The 13,117-nt window shown below is 32.1% G+C and overlaps 2 protein-coding genes across 2 annotated transcripts; both read right to left on the reverse strand.

Moving 5' to 3' along the window:
• Positions 1–523: 523 nt before the first annotated feature.
• Positions 524–2,493, reverse strand: LOC18041241. The gene is made up of 2 exons (XM_006434490.2): positions 2,121–2,493; positions 524–920 (listed from the first exon to the last, which is right to left on the reverse strand). The coding sequence occupies exons 1-2, from the start codon at positions 2,478–2,480 to the stop codon at positions 717–719; spliced, it is 564 nt and encodes a 187-aa protein (XP_006434553.1). The 5' UTR covers positions 2,481–2,493; the 3' UTR covers positions 524–716.
• A 7,372-nt stretch (positions 2,494–9,865) lies between these two features.
• Positions 9,866–12,789, reverse strand: LOC18041242 (programmed cell death protein 4). The gene is made up of 4 exons (XM_006434491.2): positions 12,763–12,789; positions 12,285–12,601; positions 11,895–11,989; positions 9,866–11,704 (listed from the first exon to the last, which is right to left on the reverse strand). Exons 2-4 carry the CDS (start codon positions 12,529–12,531, stop codon positions 9,866–9,868), a joined length of 2,181 nt encoding a protein of 726 aa, XP_006434554.1. The 5' UTR covers positions 12,532–12,601; positions 12,763–12,789.
• Positions 12,790–13,117: the final 328 nt, after the last annotated feature.

Genomic DNA, 13,117 nt, shown 5'->3' on the forward strand with positions numbered 1-13,117 from the left:
AATAATATATTGTCCAAGAAACCGATCTAAAATCTCAATTGATGAGTTGAATAGGTCTTAAGTACGCGTTTAAAATGTACTTTTCAAGTGCTTTGGACAATCGAAGGGAAAAGCAGTTACTAGATTAGGGAAAAGACCTTTTTATGCGTTTGGACTTTGGATTCAAGTAATCAAAAACTTTTTAGATCACATAATTTGACGTGCGTTCTAACAGAAACACTTCATGGTTATACAACATAAATGTCGGCACTGTGGGGTCAAATCCTTGAGTAAATTAATATTGTATTTTCTTCCTATCGTCTTGTTTATCTTGTTTTATATTATAAAATGATTCCATTAAACATGGAATAAAACAATTTCTTTTAGCAAATTGGAAGTCAATATTAACCATAACATAAGAAACCCAATATCTAAAATCATAATACCAATTTATGCACACTAGTGTTCCTGCCAAATCCTATGGCAACATTTTATGGTAACTAAATAAGTATTGAACAGCTCAAAAAGAATAATCAAGACAGAATTTTTAACTTATAAAGCATTGCCATTGAAATTCTATGATCATCAAAAAGCTAATTGCACACATAATATGAAAGTAATGTTCAATGATCAGAAAGTTGTAGACAAGCCTTATGCAAGTATCTGAAAGCTTCTCATCCACTCAAAACTTCAAAAAGAAAAAGAGAAAAAGTCGCGGTGGCGTCTATTCACCAACCCTATTTCATAAAAAAGTTCCTAGTTCTCTTCCTTATACGAGTAAAAACTATAACTACGCAAGCAATGACCCATGGAGGGAAGTTCCAACCTGGAACGTTTAATTTGTTAATCCATTCAGGACGATCCTTGAATAAGAGTGTTATCAGAAGCGTTATAACTGTTAATCCGAATAAGATCTTGGTCACTGGTTTAATCATGGAATCCTGCATTAGAGAGTGTCAACGAGTAAATAACCAAGCAAGTAACACCGCCTTAATGCTAAAAATATCTTTTCTTTCAGTGAAAAATGTCAGGCATCAGGCATAAGGAGAAAAAGGTACAAAAAATATTTATGCATGTTAACTTATGTCCAGCCACAAGGAATAATACATATGTTGTGTTGTCCAGTCTTCTGAACGCCAACAATTTATAAGGCATTATTATCTAGAAGAAAATCTCAAAAGAAAGCTCTTTCTCAGGCCCCTACTCCCGACTTTTAAGGCGAAAGCATGCATCTCGTCTCATGAACATAAAATAAAACTATGACACATAGGTGCATTCTGACCATGAGGATGATGACTTCACTGTTTTGTTTTCATGCTACTGAAAAAGATGTCAAACATAGTCATCTTGTAACTGACCCCTACTGGTTTGCTACCCAAACGATCCAAGCATGACAGATGTGATGCAGCAAGGTCAAAGTGGTAAAAGAGAGGACAAGATTTTGAAGGTTCAATAAACAAAGCTCAATCAGTAGAAAGAAAAAGTTCAAATAAATAATCAATCATGAAACTCAGCATTATCTTTGACGTCAAATTCCAAAAAGAGTTTAGACAAAGTTGCTCTCAAAGCATGTTGCTAGGTCATAGCTTATGTTCACTCAACTTGAGGATATCTAAGGGAATCTTCAATGCTGCGAAGCAGCAAAAGTTTCTATTTTAGACTCTACAAAACTCCATCTGACCAAAAAGAGCAAACTAGGAAGAAGTTGGACAAATGAGTATCCTTAAGAAACCAAAGGAATAAATCAACAATCATCACTATGAAATTTAATCCAATACTAAAATGAAACAGAATCACTAGTTGTCAAGTAAAACACTTTTAGTTTTTAGCACAACAACTACAAACATACTTTTGGTCCTAGAGAATTTAGTTTTTTCATTTCATACCCCCAAAACTTATCCCACCCCATGCACAACCACAAGCGCAAACACAAATTAGAGATATTTTCCCTTCTCCAAGGTTGTGTGAGAGGGAATCGACCTCTTGCTTCCACTGCCAAACTAATTGGACTATCCCACAGATAATTAAAAATTTTCTAACATTTTCCTATCAATCGAGCAGCTCAATTCAACTCACACTAAATTAAAATTAAAAAAAATTCAAAGATTCAATAAAAAAAAAATGTCTTTGAAAAGAATCACCTGCGGTTCGCCGTCCATGTAAACAACAGAGCCATCCTTGTACCCAAGCATAGACCGTCCGTTCCGCCGATTAAACCGGATCGGAACGCCCCGACCCACACCGGTCGAGAATGCGTAGACCGATTTGAACCCGTACTTGTCTAGAATTTCTCGGACATCGAGCTGGTCCTGATCCCACCCGACCAAGCTCGACTTGAACACGGCGATCGGACCCTCGCCGCGACGGTACAAATGGATCTCGACTTCGGGGACTTTCGTCTTAACGGTTTCCGGAGTCTGGTTCGTGGGTGACCCGTTTGTAATCGGTTTCCTTTCTTCTTCGATTTCTTCGTTTATTAGTTTTTCTCTCTCCATTTCCATGTTGTTTCTAAGCTGAACCTTTTTTTTTTTGGTTCTTTTCCAAATTTAACCCGTATATTTTTTAATTGAGATATTTCAAACACACCCCTAATGTTTTTTATTTTTTCCCAAGAGTTTTACTTTTCCATTTGTATCAAAAAAGGTCTCTGTCCGAGTGTCCGTATCTAGTAACTGGCAGTACAGTAAGTGGTAATGCTGCCTTAATCGAAATGAATTCAGATCCTCCTATCAAAATTTGTATGACTTTTCTAAATTTATTGATAGATGGTAATTATTAAGTTGAAGTGTCGAGATTTATTTATTTGGATCTTATTTTATTAATCTTCAATTCTATATTTTATCCAATTAATAGTGTATTGATACGTAAGTTTTGTACACAAAATGTTTTGTACTCTATCTTTACTTCTTCTTTTTTTGCACCATATATATTTTATGTATTAATTCTTTTTCACGAATATTAAAAAACTTACAACTGCTAAGTTTTTAGCCCGTTTGGAAGTGTGGTGAGGTAGCTGGACTGCCAAAACCCAATTACTAAGGTGTTTGGTAATACTTGTAAGTGAGCTTTGGTAGCTTAGTAATTTTTTTTTCCCAACTTATACTCTACAGCTATATTTTTTACTCCACAACCAACTTAAAAACTACAACACCTCACTCCCAAACACAGTTTGTAAAAGAGGATCTGTACAAAAATAAAAATATTTTCATATAATTAGACAAAATTTAAGGGAAATGACTCAGTTTAATATTTCGATGTCTTAGCACTTCAGCAGCATACATAGTGATCCTTTAAGCGCTGTACATAGAGATGATTTAATTATGATGTTTATTACAGTAATAATAATCAAAAGCAGTGGAGGTTCTCAAGACTTTGAAAAAGAAAAAATCGATAGGAATGCGGATCAATTCGGATGAGTACAATAATATTCACCTTAATCTAATCCCAACTTCCAATTTGATTAGAATTTATTCGTCAACATGTTTTAGAAAAAAGATTTATTTTGGTAATGATAAATTATTTATTTTTCAACAACAGCACATTTAAAATTTTAAATTTTAACCGGCACTCGGAATATAAAAGTATGTTGAATTGGAAGCAATGGGCCTGTCTGTTCTTCGCATAGACAGCTTTGTCAAATGTCAATGGTGCTCCTTCCTTTACTTTCACCGACGCTTTTCGGCATCTTTCTAAAAACTAAATGGTGGTGTGGAACTATTTAAACTAAGATCAGTTTGATAATGTTATAATTTTTAAAATAATCACCGCTGTGCTATTAAAAATAATAAAAACTGAAAAGAATTAGTTAAACATTTAATAATAGTTATTTTTAAAAATGTTGTAGTTTTAAAAACAGTCATATATGTTTAATAAATATTGTTGTTAATTTATTATAAGACTGCAAATAATTGAAAAAGACATAATGTTGAATAAAATTTATTTATACTTTTATAAACATGTATAAATAATAATTTCTTTATTTTGTATATATAATAGTTGACAACTAAAATAAATATTTTTATTTTATTAATTTTATTTTTTATTTTGTTATCTTAATATGATTGGTAATAATAATAATATTTTTAAAATTAATGATTTTATTTCAAAATGAAATAAGGGTAATTTTATTTTTTACAAAATAAGTGAGGATATATATATATAATTGCATTAAGTATAAAATTATCATCAAAATTAAATTTTAAAAAACTATTTCTTTTTCCCTTTTCAAAATCTATTATAGAAATGGGTGATTTTATCAAAAGTGATTAAAAGTTTACTAAACGCTAAAATTAACTCTAAGATTTTAAAAATTACTTTTGAATCTCCCAATAGTAATTACAAATGGGCTCTTTGACGATGAAATCCTTTCTGTGAGCTTAATCTAAGAAAACGATCTCTAAAATTCTCATTGGTCTCATTCTAAATTTAGTTCAACGACGTGTGCATATTTTATGTTGCACGTGGATAGAAAGAAATACAATTACAGAACTAAAATTATAAAAAAACGAAAGTGACCCATTGTCCCAAAATGTTCTTTTTCTTTTAAATTAAAAAATGTACTTTACAAAAAATTTTAAAAAAAAAATCGTGTACTTTTCATTTTTCAGATTAAACAACTTTTGGCAGCAGCACTTGCATAACAAATCCCATAATTATGTTATACACCTTTATATCAATTACAAGTGTAATTGCAATAATAATTACAAATAATATCGAGCCTAATAATGCTTCACTTGAAGTTATCAGTTGGATTTAGAGGTGAGAATTTGAGTGACAATTTATTTATTTAATGCAATTCAAATTAAACGGGTTTTGGTTTGGAAAAATTGGTCTGTTTAATAAATGGATAATTTTGATTTGTTAAATAAAAAAATTGAATTTAAGTTTTTAGTATATAAAAGAATTGATTTCAAGATTGAGATCATTAATTCAATTATTCATTTAGGATTCGTTTGTATTTTACAGGATGTTAATTTTTTTGTTCTTTCTATTTTATTTTACTTAGTTTTTGTTTATTAGTTATTATTTTTGTAAATGACTCCAAGTTTGATTTATTTGTTGTTAATTATGATAAACTAATTGTATCCTAATTCAATTCGATTTGTTAATTTATTTGTTAAGTTTTTTAAACAAATACAGATTTGATTCATTTGTTTAGTTGTATCTTTTTTTCAAGCGTCATCATCTAAAACTTATAAAATCTATTAAAAAAAACTTTCGAAATCACTATAATCCCTCTTTGTTTCCTTTAAAAGATTTTATCCATCGTTGTCATAATTATAAAAGAAAAATTGATATTTCTTCATCATCATCTATTGAGTATTATAAATTATTTTTTCAATAATTATAAAAGTGGAGTATACAATATTTTAAAAGAGATAATAACTTAAAAAGTTAAAAGAAATTAAGATTTGAAATTATTATATGGATGCACTTAAGAGCTATTTACCCTTTTAAGTGATTTCATATAAAGGTAAAATAAATTTTATTATAAAAGTGATTTGTAAGGATTAGTGACATAAAAAATAAATTATTTCGAATCTACTCATGAAGTACCTAGTGGCCCAAATCCAGTCGGAAATATTTTTCCAACTCGCAAGAAGATTAAAATAGGCGACTACAGTAATATCTCAACAAATATGGATAATTTTTAGGGACCTCCCCTGAGGTTTACCATATTGACACATAGAGAGAATGTATTCACGTAATTACAACCACCCCCTCCTGTTAGTATCCGGTTAATTTGACTGTTAGTTGACTGTTGAAATAACCAAATTACCCTTCCCGCTAAAATTATAAGTTATAAAACAAGACTTTGAGAACCGATAGTTAATAAACTTAATGCTAGAATCACAAAAGCTAAAAAAAGACCAAATTACCCATCTATGTGATTTCTCAAATCATTACTTTTGTTATCAACATTCCCTCACGCTTACTATCACTGACAGACGGGGAATGAGTCTTAGATCAAACACAATCCCATATTCCCATCCCCACTATTATTTTCCCTCTTAAAGCAGCAGATCCTCACTAGTTAATAAATAGTCACAGACCTTGTTTGTGGGTCCACTAATTTTGACCAAAAGTCAAATCTGAGGCCTCCTAGTACAAATATACCCTTTTCTTTAAATTCTTTTGTCATTTTTCATGGAAGTAATTTCAGTTTGCGAACCTGCAGTATGAAGGCTATGAAGGCTGTAGAAGAAACGCAAAAGCCACACCCGCGAGTATTTAAATCTCACACTCGCTTTTTACAATTTGTATGCTTTTACATCTTTCGCGTCCAACATCCCCACATGAGCTGTCTTCATCAGGGGCCGCGAGTTGAATCCACACGCGCAGGTACGAACAAAAGAATCTTATCTACACCGTGGCATCATCGTAATTTTCAATAAAACGAGTGTCTTTTTTCAGAGAGTCCATTACCAATCTCTTTGGTAAGACCTTTATCAGAGAGAGAGAGGGAAATGGAGAGTGAGAGAGAATGAGAGAGACTTTGAAACGAGAGATAAGGAAACATGCATGATGCCCTCCTGCTGAACGGTCAAGATTCTCTCAATCTTTTCATCAAAGCAACGCTGACCGTCAGATCTGTAACCCGATTAATACTCTTAACCACGGTTGAAAACTAACCCTGGTTAATTACCTAAACTCATAAAAGAGTTTCTTTTTTCCCCTCGAGTCAGAGCGAGAGCTTCACTGAGTTACAAACACAAGCTCTTGCATTGTGTTCTTGTAGGCGCCATCTCTTTTGATCCTTTGGCCTCTCTAGATATGTTGTCTGTTCTTAAATTGTCTTCCAATTTATTAAATCTCAATTCAACTTCCATTTGGTTTGAAACAGCTTGAGTTATCTTCAGCTGGTCTTTAAATTGTATTAAATGAAGATTACCTCTTTTTCGCACCAATTCCAGTCGCGATTGAAGGCGTTCGTCGCCGGTACTCACTTCGTTGCACACTTGGGCCACTACAAGAACTCATCTCGTTACCTCTTTTTTGCACCAAATCCTTCAGGCAAATGAATCTCTTCTTCACAGCTACATAAAGATGAAGATGTTGTTGGATGTTGTTTAAGTGAAAGAGAAGGCTAAGTCTAATATTCATTTCGTGAAAATTTTTATTTGCTTTTGTCCACTGGTTAGTGCAGAGTACTGGTTAATGGAGTAAACTCTTACAATTTTTGCAAACGTCAATCCTCACAAAACTGCACTTTTGAATTCTTTTGAATTTTAAAGGGTAATTTTACATATTTACCCTCATATACTGATGGCATACGTAACCAGATACTAACGGGAGAGGAGGTGGTTGTAATTACGTAGATGCATTTTATCTATGTGTCAATACGGTAAACCTCAAGGGAGATCCCTAAAAATTACCCGGGAATAAATTGTTTTCATAAATAGACTCTGAATTGAAAGAATCAAAAAACAAAAGTAAGAGTTCCTCTATAATGCTGTAATTTTTTTAGAGAATCAATAATATTTTTAATTGTGCATCATTGAATTTAATTAATGGTACACAATATTTGTAGTAAAAAATAAAAAAAATAAAAATAATGGTAAACGGTTAACAAATGTGTAAGGGGTGGAGAATTTTGTAAAATAACTATGACCACCCTTAGAGTTTGAAACAATTTCACTTAAATAGCATATTTTTATTTGAAATGTGATAATCTTTTTTAAATAAATCTTTCAAAATCTATTACCATTAAGTATAAAATATAATGAAAGGTTATTTAACACAAATCAAATAAATAAGTTACAATTGTAAAATTTATATATGATATAACACTAATAAATAACACAACTAAATACATATACTTAAGTAAATGTCATAGTCACATCAATAAACTCATTGTTAAGATTGCTTGTAATATAAAAATTACTTGATCACACATGTTTTAATAAAATTTAATATCGTATATTAAAATACTCATTATTTTATATAATATTAAGGGTCATTTTATAATTGATCACGAAGTATGTATTTTTTTTAACACCCATTTAACGTACTTATTCTCTGAACTTTATATTTATCTTACAATTAATATCCTTACATGGTAGGAATTTTAAGTTTTATAAGCCTATATATTTTCATTTTATTTTTAAATATCACTTTGTTAAGTTCATAAAAGTTAAATCTAATATATATTCCTAATAAACTTTAGTTTATGAATCGTGAAAGATTATTTTAGTGATATCCTTTGATTGTAATTATAAAATTTTATGTTATTAAGAGTCATTACTTTTGTTATGATAGTTAATAATGACAATAAATAAAATATTACCTCCAATAATATTTACGTGAGAAAAAAGTGAAAGAAAATCATTTATTTTTTTAAATTTTTATTGACATGGTAGGAAATTATCTGATCCTTATAAAATTTAACTTTCACAAGCTTGTTTTCATTTTATTTTCAAATGTCACTTTGTTAATTTCATAAAAGTTAAATCTAACACATATTCCTAATTAACTTTAGTTTATGAATCATGAAAGATTATTTTATTGTTATTTTTTTATAGTAATTATAAAATTTTTATGTTACGAAGAGTCGTTACTTTTATTATGATAATTAATAGTGTCAATAAATAAAATATTACATCAAATAATATTTAATGGAAAAAATGAGGAAAAAAAATCATTGTATGTTTTTATGTTTCCATTATAAAGATATGGTTTGGGATACTTTAACTTAAAATTTTGACACAATATTTGAGCCATTAAATATCTCATAATCTAATGGTTGATATTAAAAGTCAAAGCAACATTTCATAATGTTATATCCTCCACCATTGAATTGCATGAAATAAATAGTTTAATTTTTTGTTAAAAATTTAAATCAAATTATTTCTCACTTTATAGTTATATAGACATATGTATTTTTCAATAATAATTGGTGAATAAAATATTTCTCATTTGTTGTGACTCATATAGTATTATTAATAAAACACATATAAAATAGTTTATTGCAATGCCTTCTATTATCATTATTGTTTAGGTATTAATGGTTTGTAATTAAATTCATACAATACAAATTATTATAAGATATTATGTTAAATAATCTACTTCATATTATATTTTATACTTAATGGTAATTGATTTTGGAAGATTTATTTAAAAAATATTATCATATTACAAATTTAAAGGAGGGCTGAAAAGTAATTTTAAATAAAATATACTATTTAAATGAAATTATTTCAAACTCTAAGGGTGGTCATAATTATTTTACAAAAATTCTCCACCCACTTGAACGGTTAACAAACTATTTATCATTATTTTTAAATTATTTTTTTAGTACAAATATTGTATACCATTGATTAAATCTAATGGTTCACAATTAATACGTTATTGATACTATAAAAAATTTACAGCATCATAGAGGAACCCCAAAAGTAATAGTAATAATAACAATTGAGTTCCCAAGAAAAAGTGAGTGCAAGCTTCAACCATTTTTCTGCTACTCTCTCTAATGTAGTATTCAATGCATGATTTATGTTGGTATTAGTTTATTCTAATTAGAAAAAAAATCTCTTAAGTGGTACTGAAAGCTTAGGAATCAAATTGCACTCACTCAAAATTTGGTTGAGATACAGCTAGTTTATGTTTAAAAAAAGAAAGTTAGATGTAAATTTTATGATTCTAGTTATTTTTTATTGTTTGTGTATATCTACATGTGCAATGATCATGAATCAGCATAGTCTACAAAATGTATTAGGTTTCATAGAACTATATATAGTATGTATATGCTTTCATACATAAACTACAAGAAAATAACAAGCAAACTGTTAACTACAAGAAAATAACAAGCAAACTGAAACTAGTTCCTAGTCAATAGCTATTTCTTAAGGGCAAATGTGCAAGAGAGAAGCATTTGACTTACCATTACTCATTGACAACTTCCATTCTCCCTTGCATTATCAAGTTTGCTAAACCAAAATGATGAATCTAACCAACCTTCAGCCTTGGCCTTTTCAACATAATGTATGAATTGTTTCTTAGCATCAGGCACGTCCAGCGCCAAGTCATCGAGCGATTCTTCAACTCTGCCAAAGCCCTTCATCATTTGGTTCATAGTTATGTGTCCTGAGTCAGAACACTCCTTGAGCAGTCCCCACAGCCTTTCATTCTTCTTCTCGATGACACTCACCAATGCCTTCTTAACAATCTCATGGTGAAAAAATGGCATGCCTAATTCTTTTATGCATCGGCGAGCCTCCCTAACGTCTCCCCCGGATTCATACTCCTCTAGTAGTCTCCCAATTTTGTCTTTGACATCTTCAACTGCCCATCCAGGCCTGCTGCTTCCCCCTCCTCCACCCCAACACCTTAAAATCCTTTCTCCAGAAAGACGAGCGTTAAGCAATGACTTTGCCATTTGCAGCACTTTACTCCCTATTGATTCTGCCCCCAAAAACTGGCTTCCAATTTCTTCCAAGTGCTGTGGTGCCAATACTTCATCCACCACTGCTCTAGCCAAAAACATGGCAAGGTCCTCAACAACAACAGGGTTGTCTAGAGCAGTGTCATCAGCAGATTCTATCAACATAACAAATCCGTTAACGACATCATCAGCGGGGAGAAACAGAGATGATAACAGAACAGAAGCCATTTCCTTTTCTCTGTTTTTCCTGTCCATTGCAAGAGTTATTAGTCTCTTGACAAAGATAGCATTCACCTCATTTAAAGAAGATTTTTTCTCTGATTCTAGACAACCACTTACTTCTAAAATGTCACCTGACAAGAAATACTCTTGAATAATTGATTGAGCCTTCATCTTGAACAATTTTGTATCAGTATCTTCTAACAATCTCTTCTCTGGCTCTGATGAGAGTGATTTCAAAGATGAAGCACACAACCAGCCTTCAGATGCTGCTTTAGAGATCAAAGAATGCAAAATTCCTCGTGCATTCGGAATGTCAAGTGATAAATCATCAACCGTGTCAATTATCCTACCAAACCCTTTTGTAATTTGACTAGCATTGATCAAACCTTCTTCAGAAGCTTCCTTTAGCAAACCTAGTAACCTTCCTTCAGCTTGGCGCCTCTCCATTGCCATTGTAACAGCTCGTTTTACAATTTCATGGTGGAAAAATGGAACTTTCAAGTCATTGGTACATCTGAAAGCCTCTTTCTTGTCACCACTCACTACATACTCAATCAACAAATTATTAATCCTAACCTTCACATCTTCAACCGTTTTATTCTTGCTACCTCCCCATCTCCGCTCAATGATTTCAGCATGGAGAGGAGCTTCTAAGTAACCCTTCTCAGCTCTCTTCAATACTTCAATCCCTTTTGACTCCTTAGGCAAGGCAGCCATTTGTTTCTTCAAAAATGCAGGAGGCAATATGTCATCAACCACAGCTCTCGCAATGAACAAAGCTAGCACATCAACTGTGTCTGGTATATCAACAATCAAGTCATCTGCTGATTCCACCAACTTAATAAAACCTCTGTAAACTTGTGGGGGATCAATGGCATCAGCATAAAGCGCGGATAGCAGTACCGCAGCCATTTCTTTCTCTTTGTCATGCCTATCCATGGCTATAGAGATAAGCTTCTTGACAAAATAATAGTTATAGTTAGGCTTTCGAAGTTCCCTCAGTTCATTTGCAGCTGATAAAACATCATCAGTGGCAAAATATTCCTCCACAATTATTGTTGCCTTCTTTTTGAACTCATCCAAATCCCCTGCTGACTTTTTTGCACTCGGACGTTCATATTCCTGCAACATAAACAAGTTCTTTTCAAAATTAGACCTACAACAAAAGTACACAGTATTTTATGGACAAAACAATGCAAACCAAATGGGATTTGCATCTCCATTGGTATCAACATATATATGCCGCAAGGCTAAATTCCTGAATAGATGCAAAATTGATAGAACATGGAAAAATGTAGCGTTAACTGAGTACCTCGGTGCTATCATAATTGGGATCGTTAGGGTCAATAAAGTAATTGTCTTCTGTATCAAGTAATCCTCCCCAGGTACCTTTTCCCCCACAGCCACCTGCATATATTATAGAATTCCATAAACAGTTTCTTCATCACAAAAATTTGCTTATTGTATGTTTCTGATTCATGGAAACCGACCATTCAAGACATCCATCTACGCATATGAGACTTCTCTAGCTTATTCCTTTCCAGTCATTTACACCGCAACATAAAATGATTTGTTCAGAACTATTTTGCTTCAACTAAATTCTGTAATTATACTTATACTAATGATTTCGATTTTACGGCTACCAACTGTGATTAAAAGCTACAACACCTCAATCTCAAACGATTTTATAAGGTTTACGTACCCTTTTTAGGCCGACCATCTCTAGGAGAATGCTGACGCCGATCATACTTTCTTGGGCTCCCTCTGGGACTCCCCTTACTGGGACTCGCTCTACTTGAGCCATGTTTGCTATAAGACTTGGGTGACCTTGGGGACTTTGGAGATGTGGAGATTTGCAGGGCAGATACAGTTAATGGATCTGCACTCTCTGAAAGTGATCGAACAAGCTTTCGTTGAACTTTTGATACAAAACCATCCTTGTACTCCATGAGGTTCAAATTCTCAACTCCACTGACTGCTAGCTTCTAAAGAAGATAATAGTGAGTATAATACAATTACCTGCAAACAAGGATGGTAAATTAATTAAAGGGGTATCTATATCTACATTAAATAAGGGAATATTCGTTTTGCATTTACGATATTTGGCATGCTCTTCACTGTGTGCCCAATTGCAAATTATTTTTTTAACCTTCTATCAAACTTGAGAAAGAATTAAGAACCTCTTATTACTTGATTATTGAAACGAGATCTCGCCGGAGCGACGAAGCACACCGGCGGCAAAACTATGCTAAAACTTAGAGGGGAGGAAGTAGGTTATCTTTTAATTTTTATTTTTTTTGTTTTTATGGGTAATTGGTTTTTGGGTTTGAAGTTAATTTAGTGAATGCAATTAATTTTAGTTGAAGGAGAAAGAGAAAGAGAAGAAGTGTTAAAAGGTAGTTGCAAAAAAAGACGTTTCAGTCAGTTATGGAATTAGCGCCCAAATCTTAAGGGGGATAGTATAATTCCAAGGCTGAGATGAGACTCTCCTGTTTTCTGCCTCTTGAAACGGGACGGTAATACATTTTTGCCCGG

This window comes from Citrus clementina, unplaced genomic scaffold, assembly GCF_000493195.1.
Source record: "Citrus clementina cultivar Clemenules unplaced genomic scaffold, Citrus_clementina_v1.0 scaffold_5, whole genome shotgun sequence".
Classification (NCBI taxonomy): domain Eukaryota; kingdom Viridiplantae; phylum Streptophyta; class Magnoliopsida; order Sapindales; family Rutaceae; genus Citrus; species Citrus x clementina.

Coding starts and splice junctions, on each gene's coding strand:
- LOC18041242 (XM_006434491.2), bottom strand. CDS start 12,531: ATGGAGTACAAGGATGGTTTTGTATCAAAAGTTCAACGAAAGCTTGTT. Junction 11,990..12,284: donor AGATGGTCGGCCTAAAAAGG/GTACGTAAACCT, acceptor TAATATATGCAG/GTGGCTGTGGGGGAAAAGGT. Junction 11,705..11,894: donor CCAATTATGATAGCACCGAG/GTACTCAGTTAA, acceptor TTTATGTTGCAG/GAATATGAACGTCCGAGTGC.
- LOC18041241 (XM_006434490.2), bottom strand. CDS start 2,480: ATGGAAATGGAGAGAGAAAAACTAATAAACGAAGAAATCGAAGAAGAA. Junction 921..2,120: donor ACATGGACGGCGAACCGCAG/GTGATTCTTTTC, acceptor TCTCTAATGCAG/GATTCCATGATTAAACCAGT.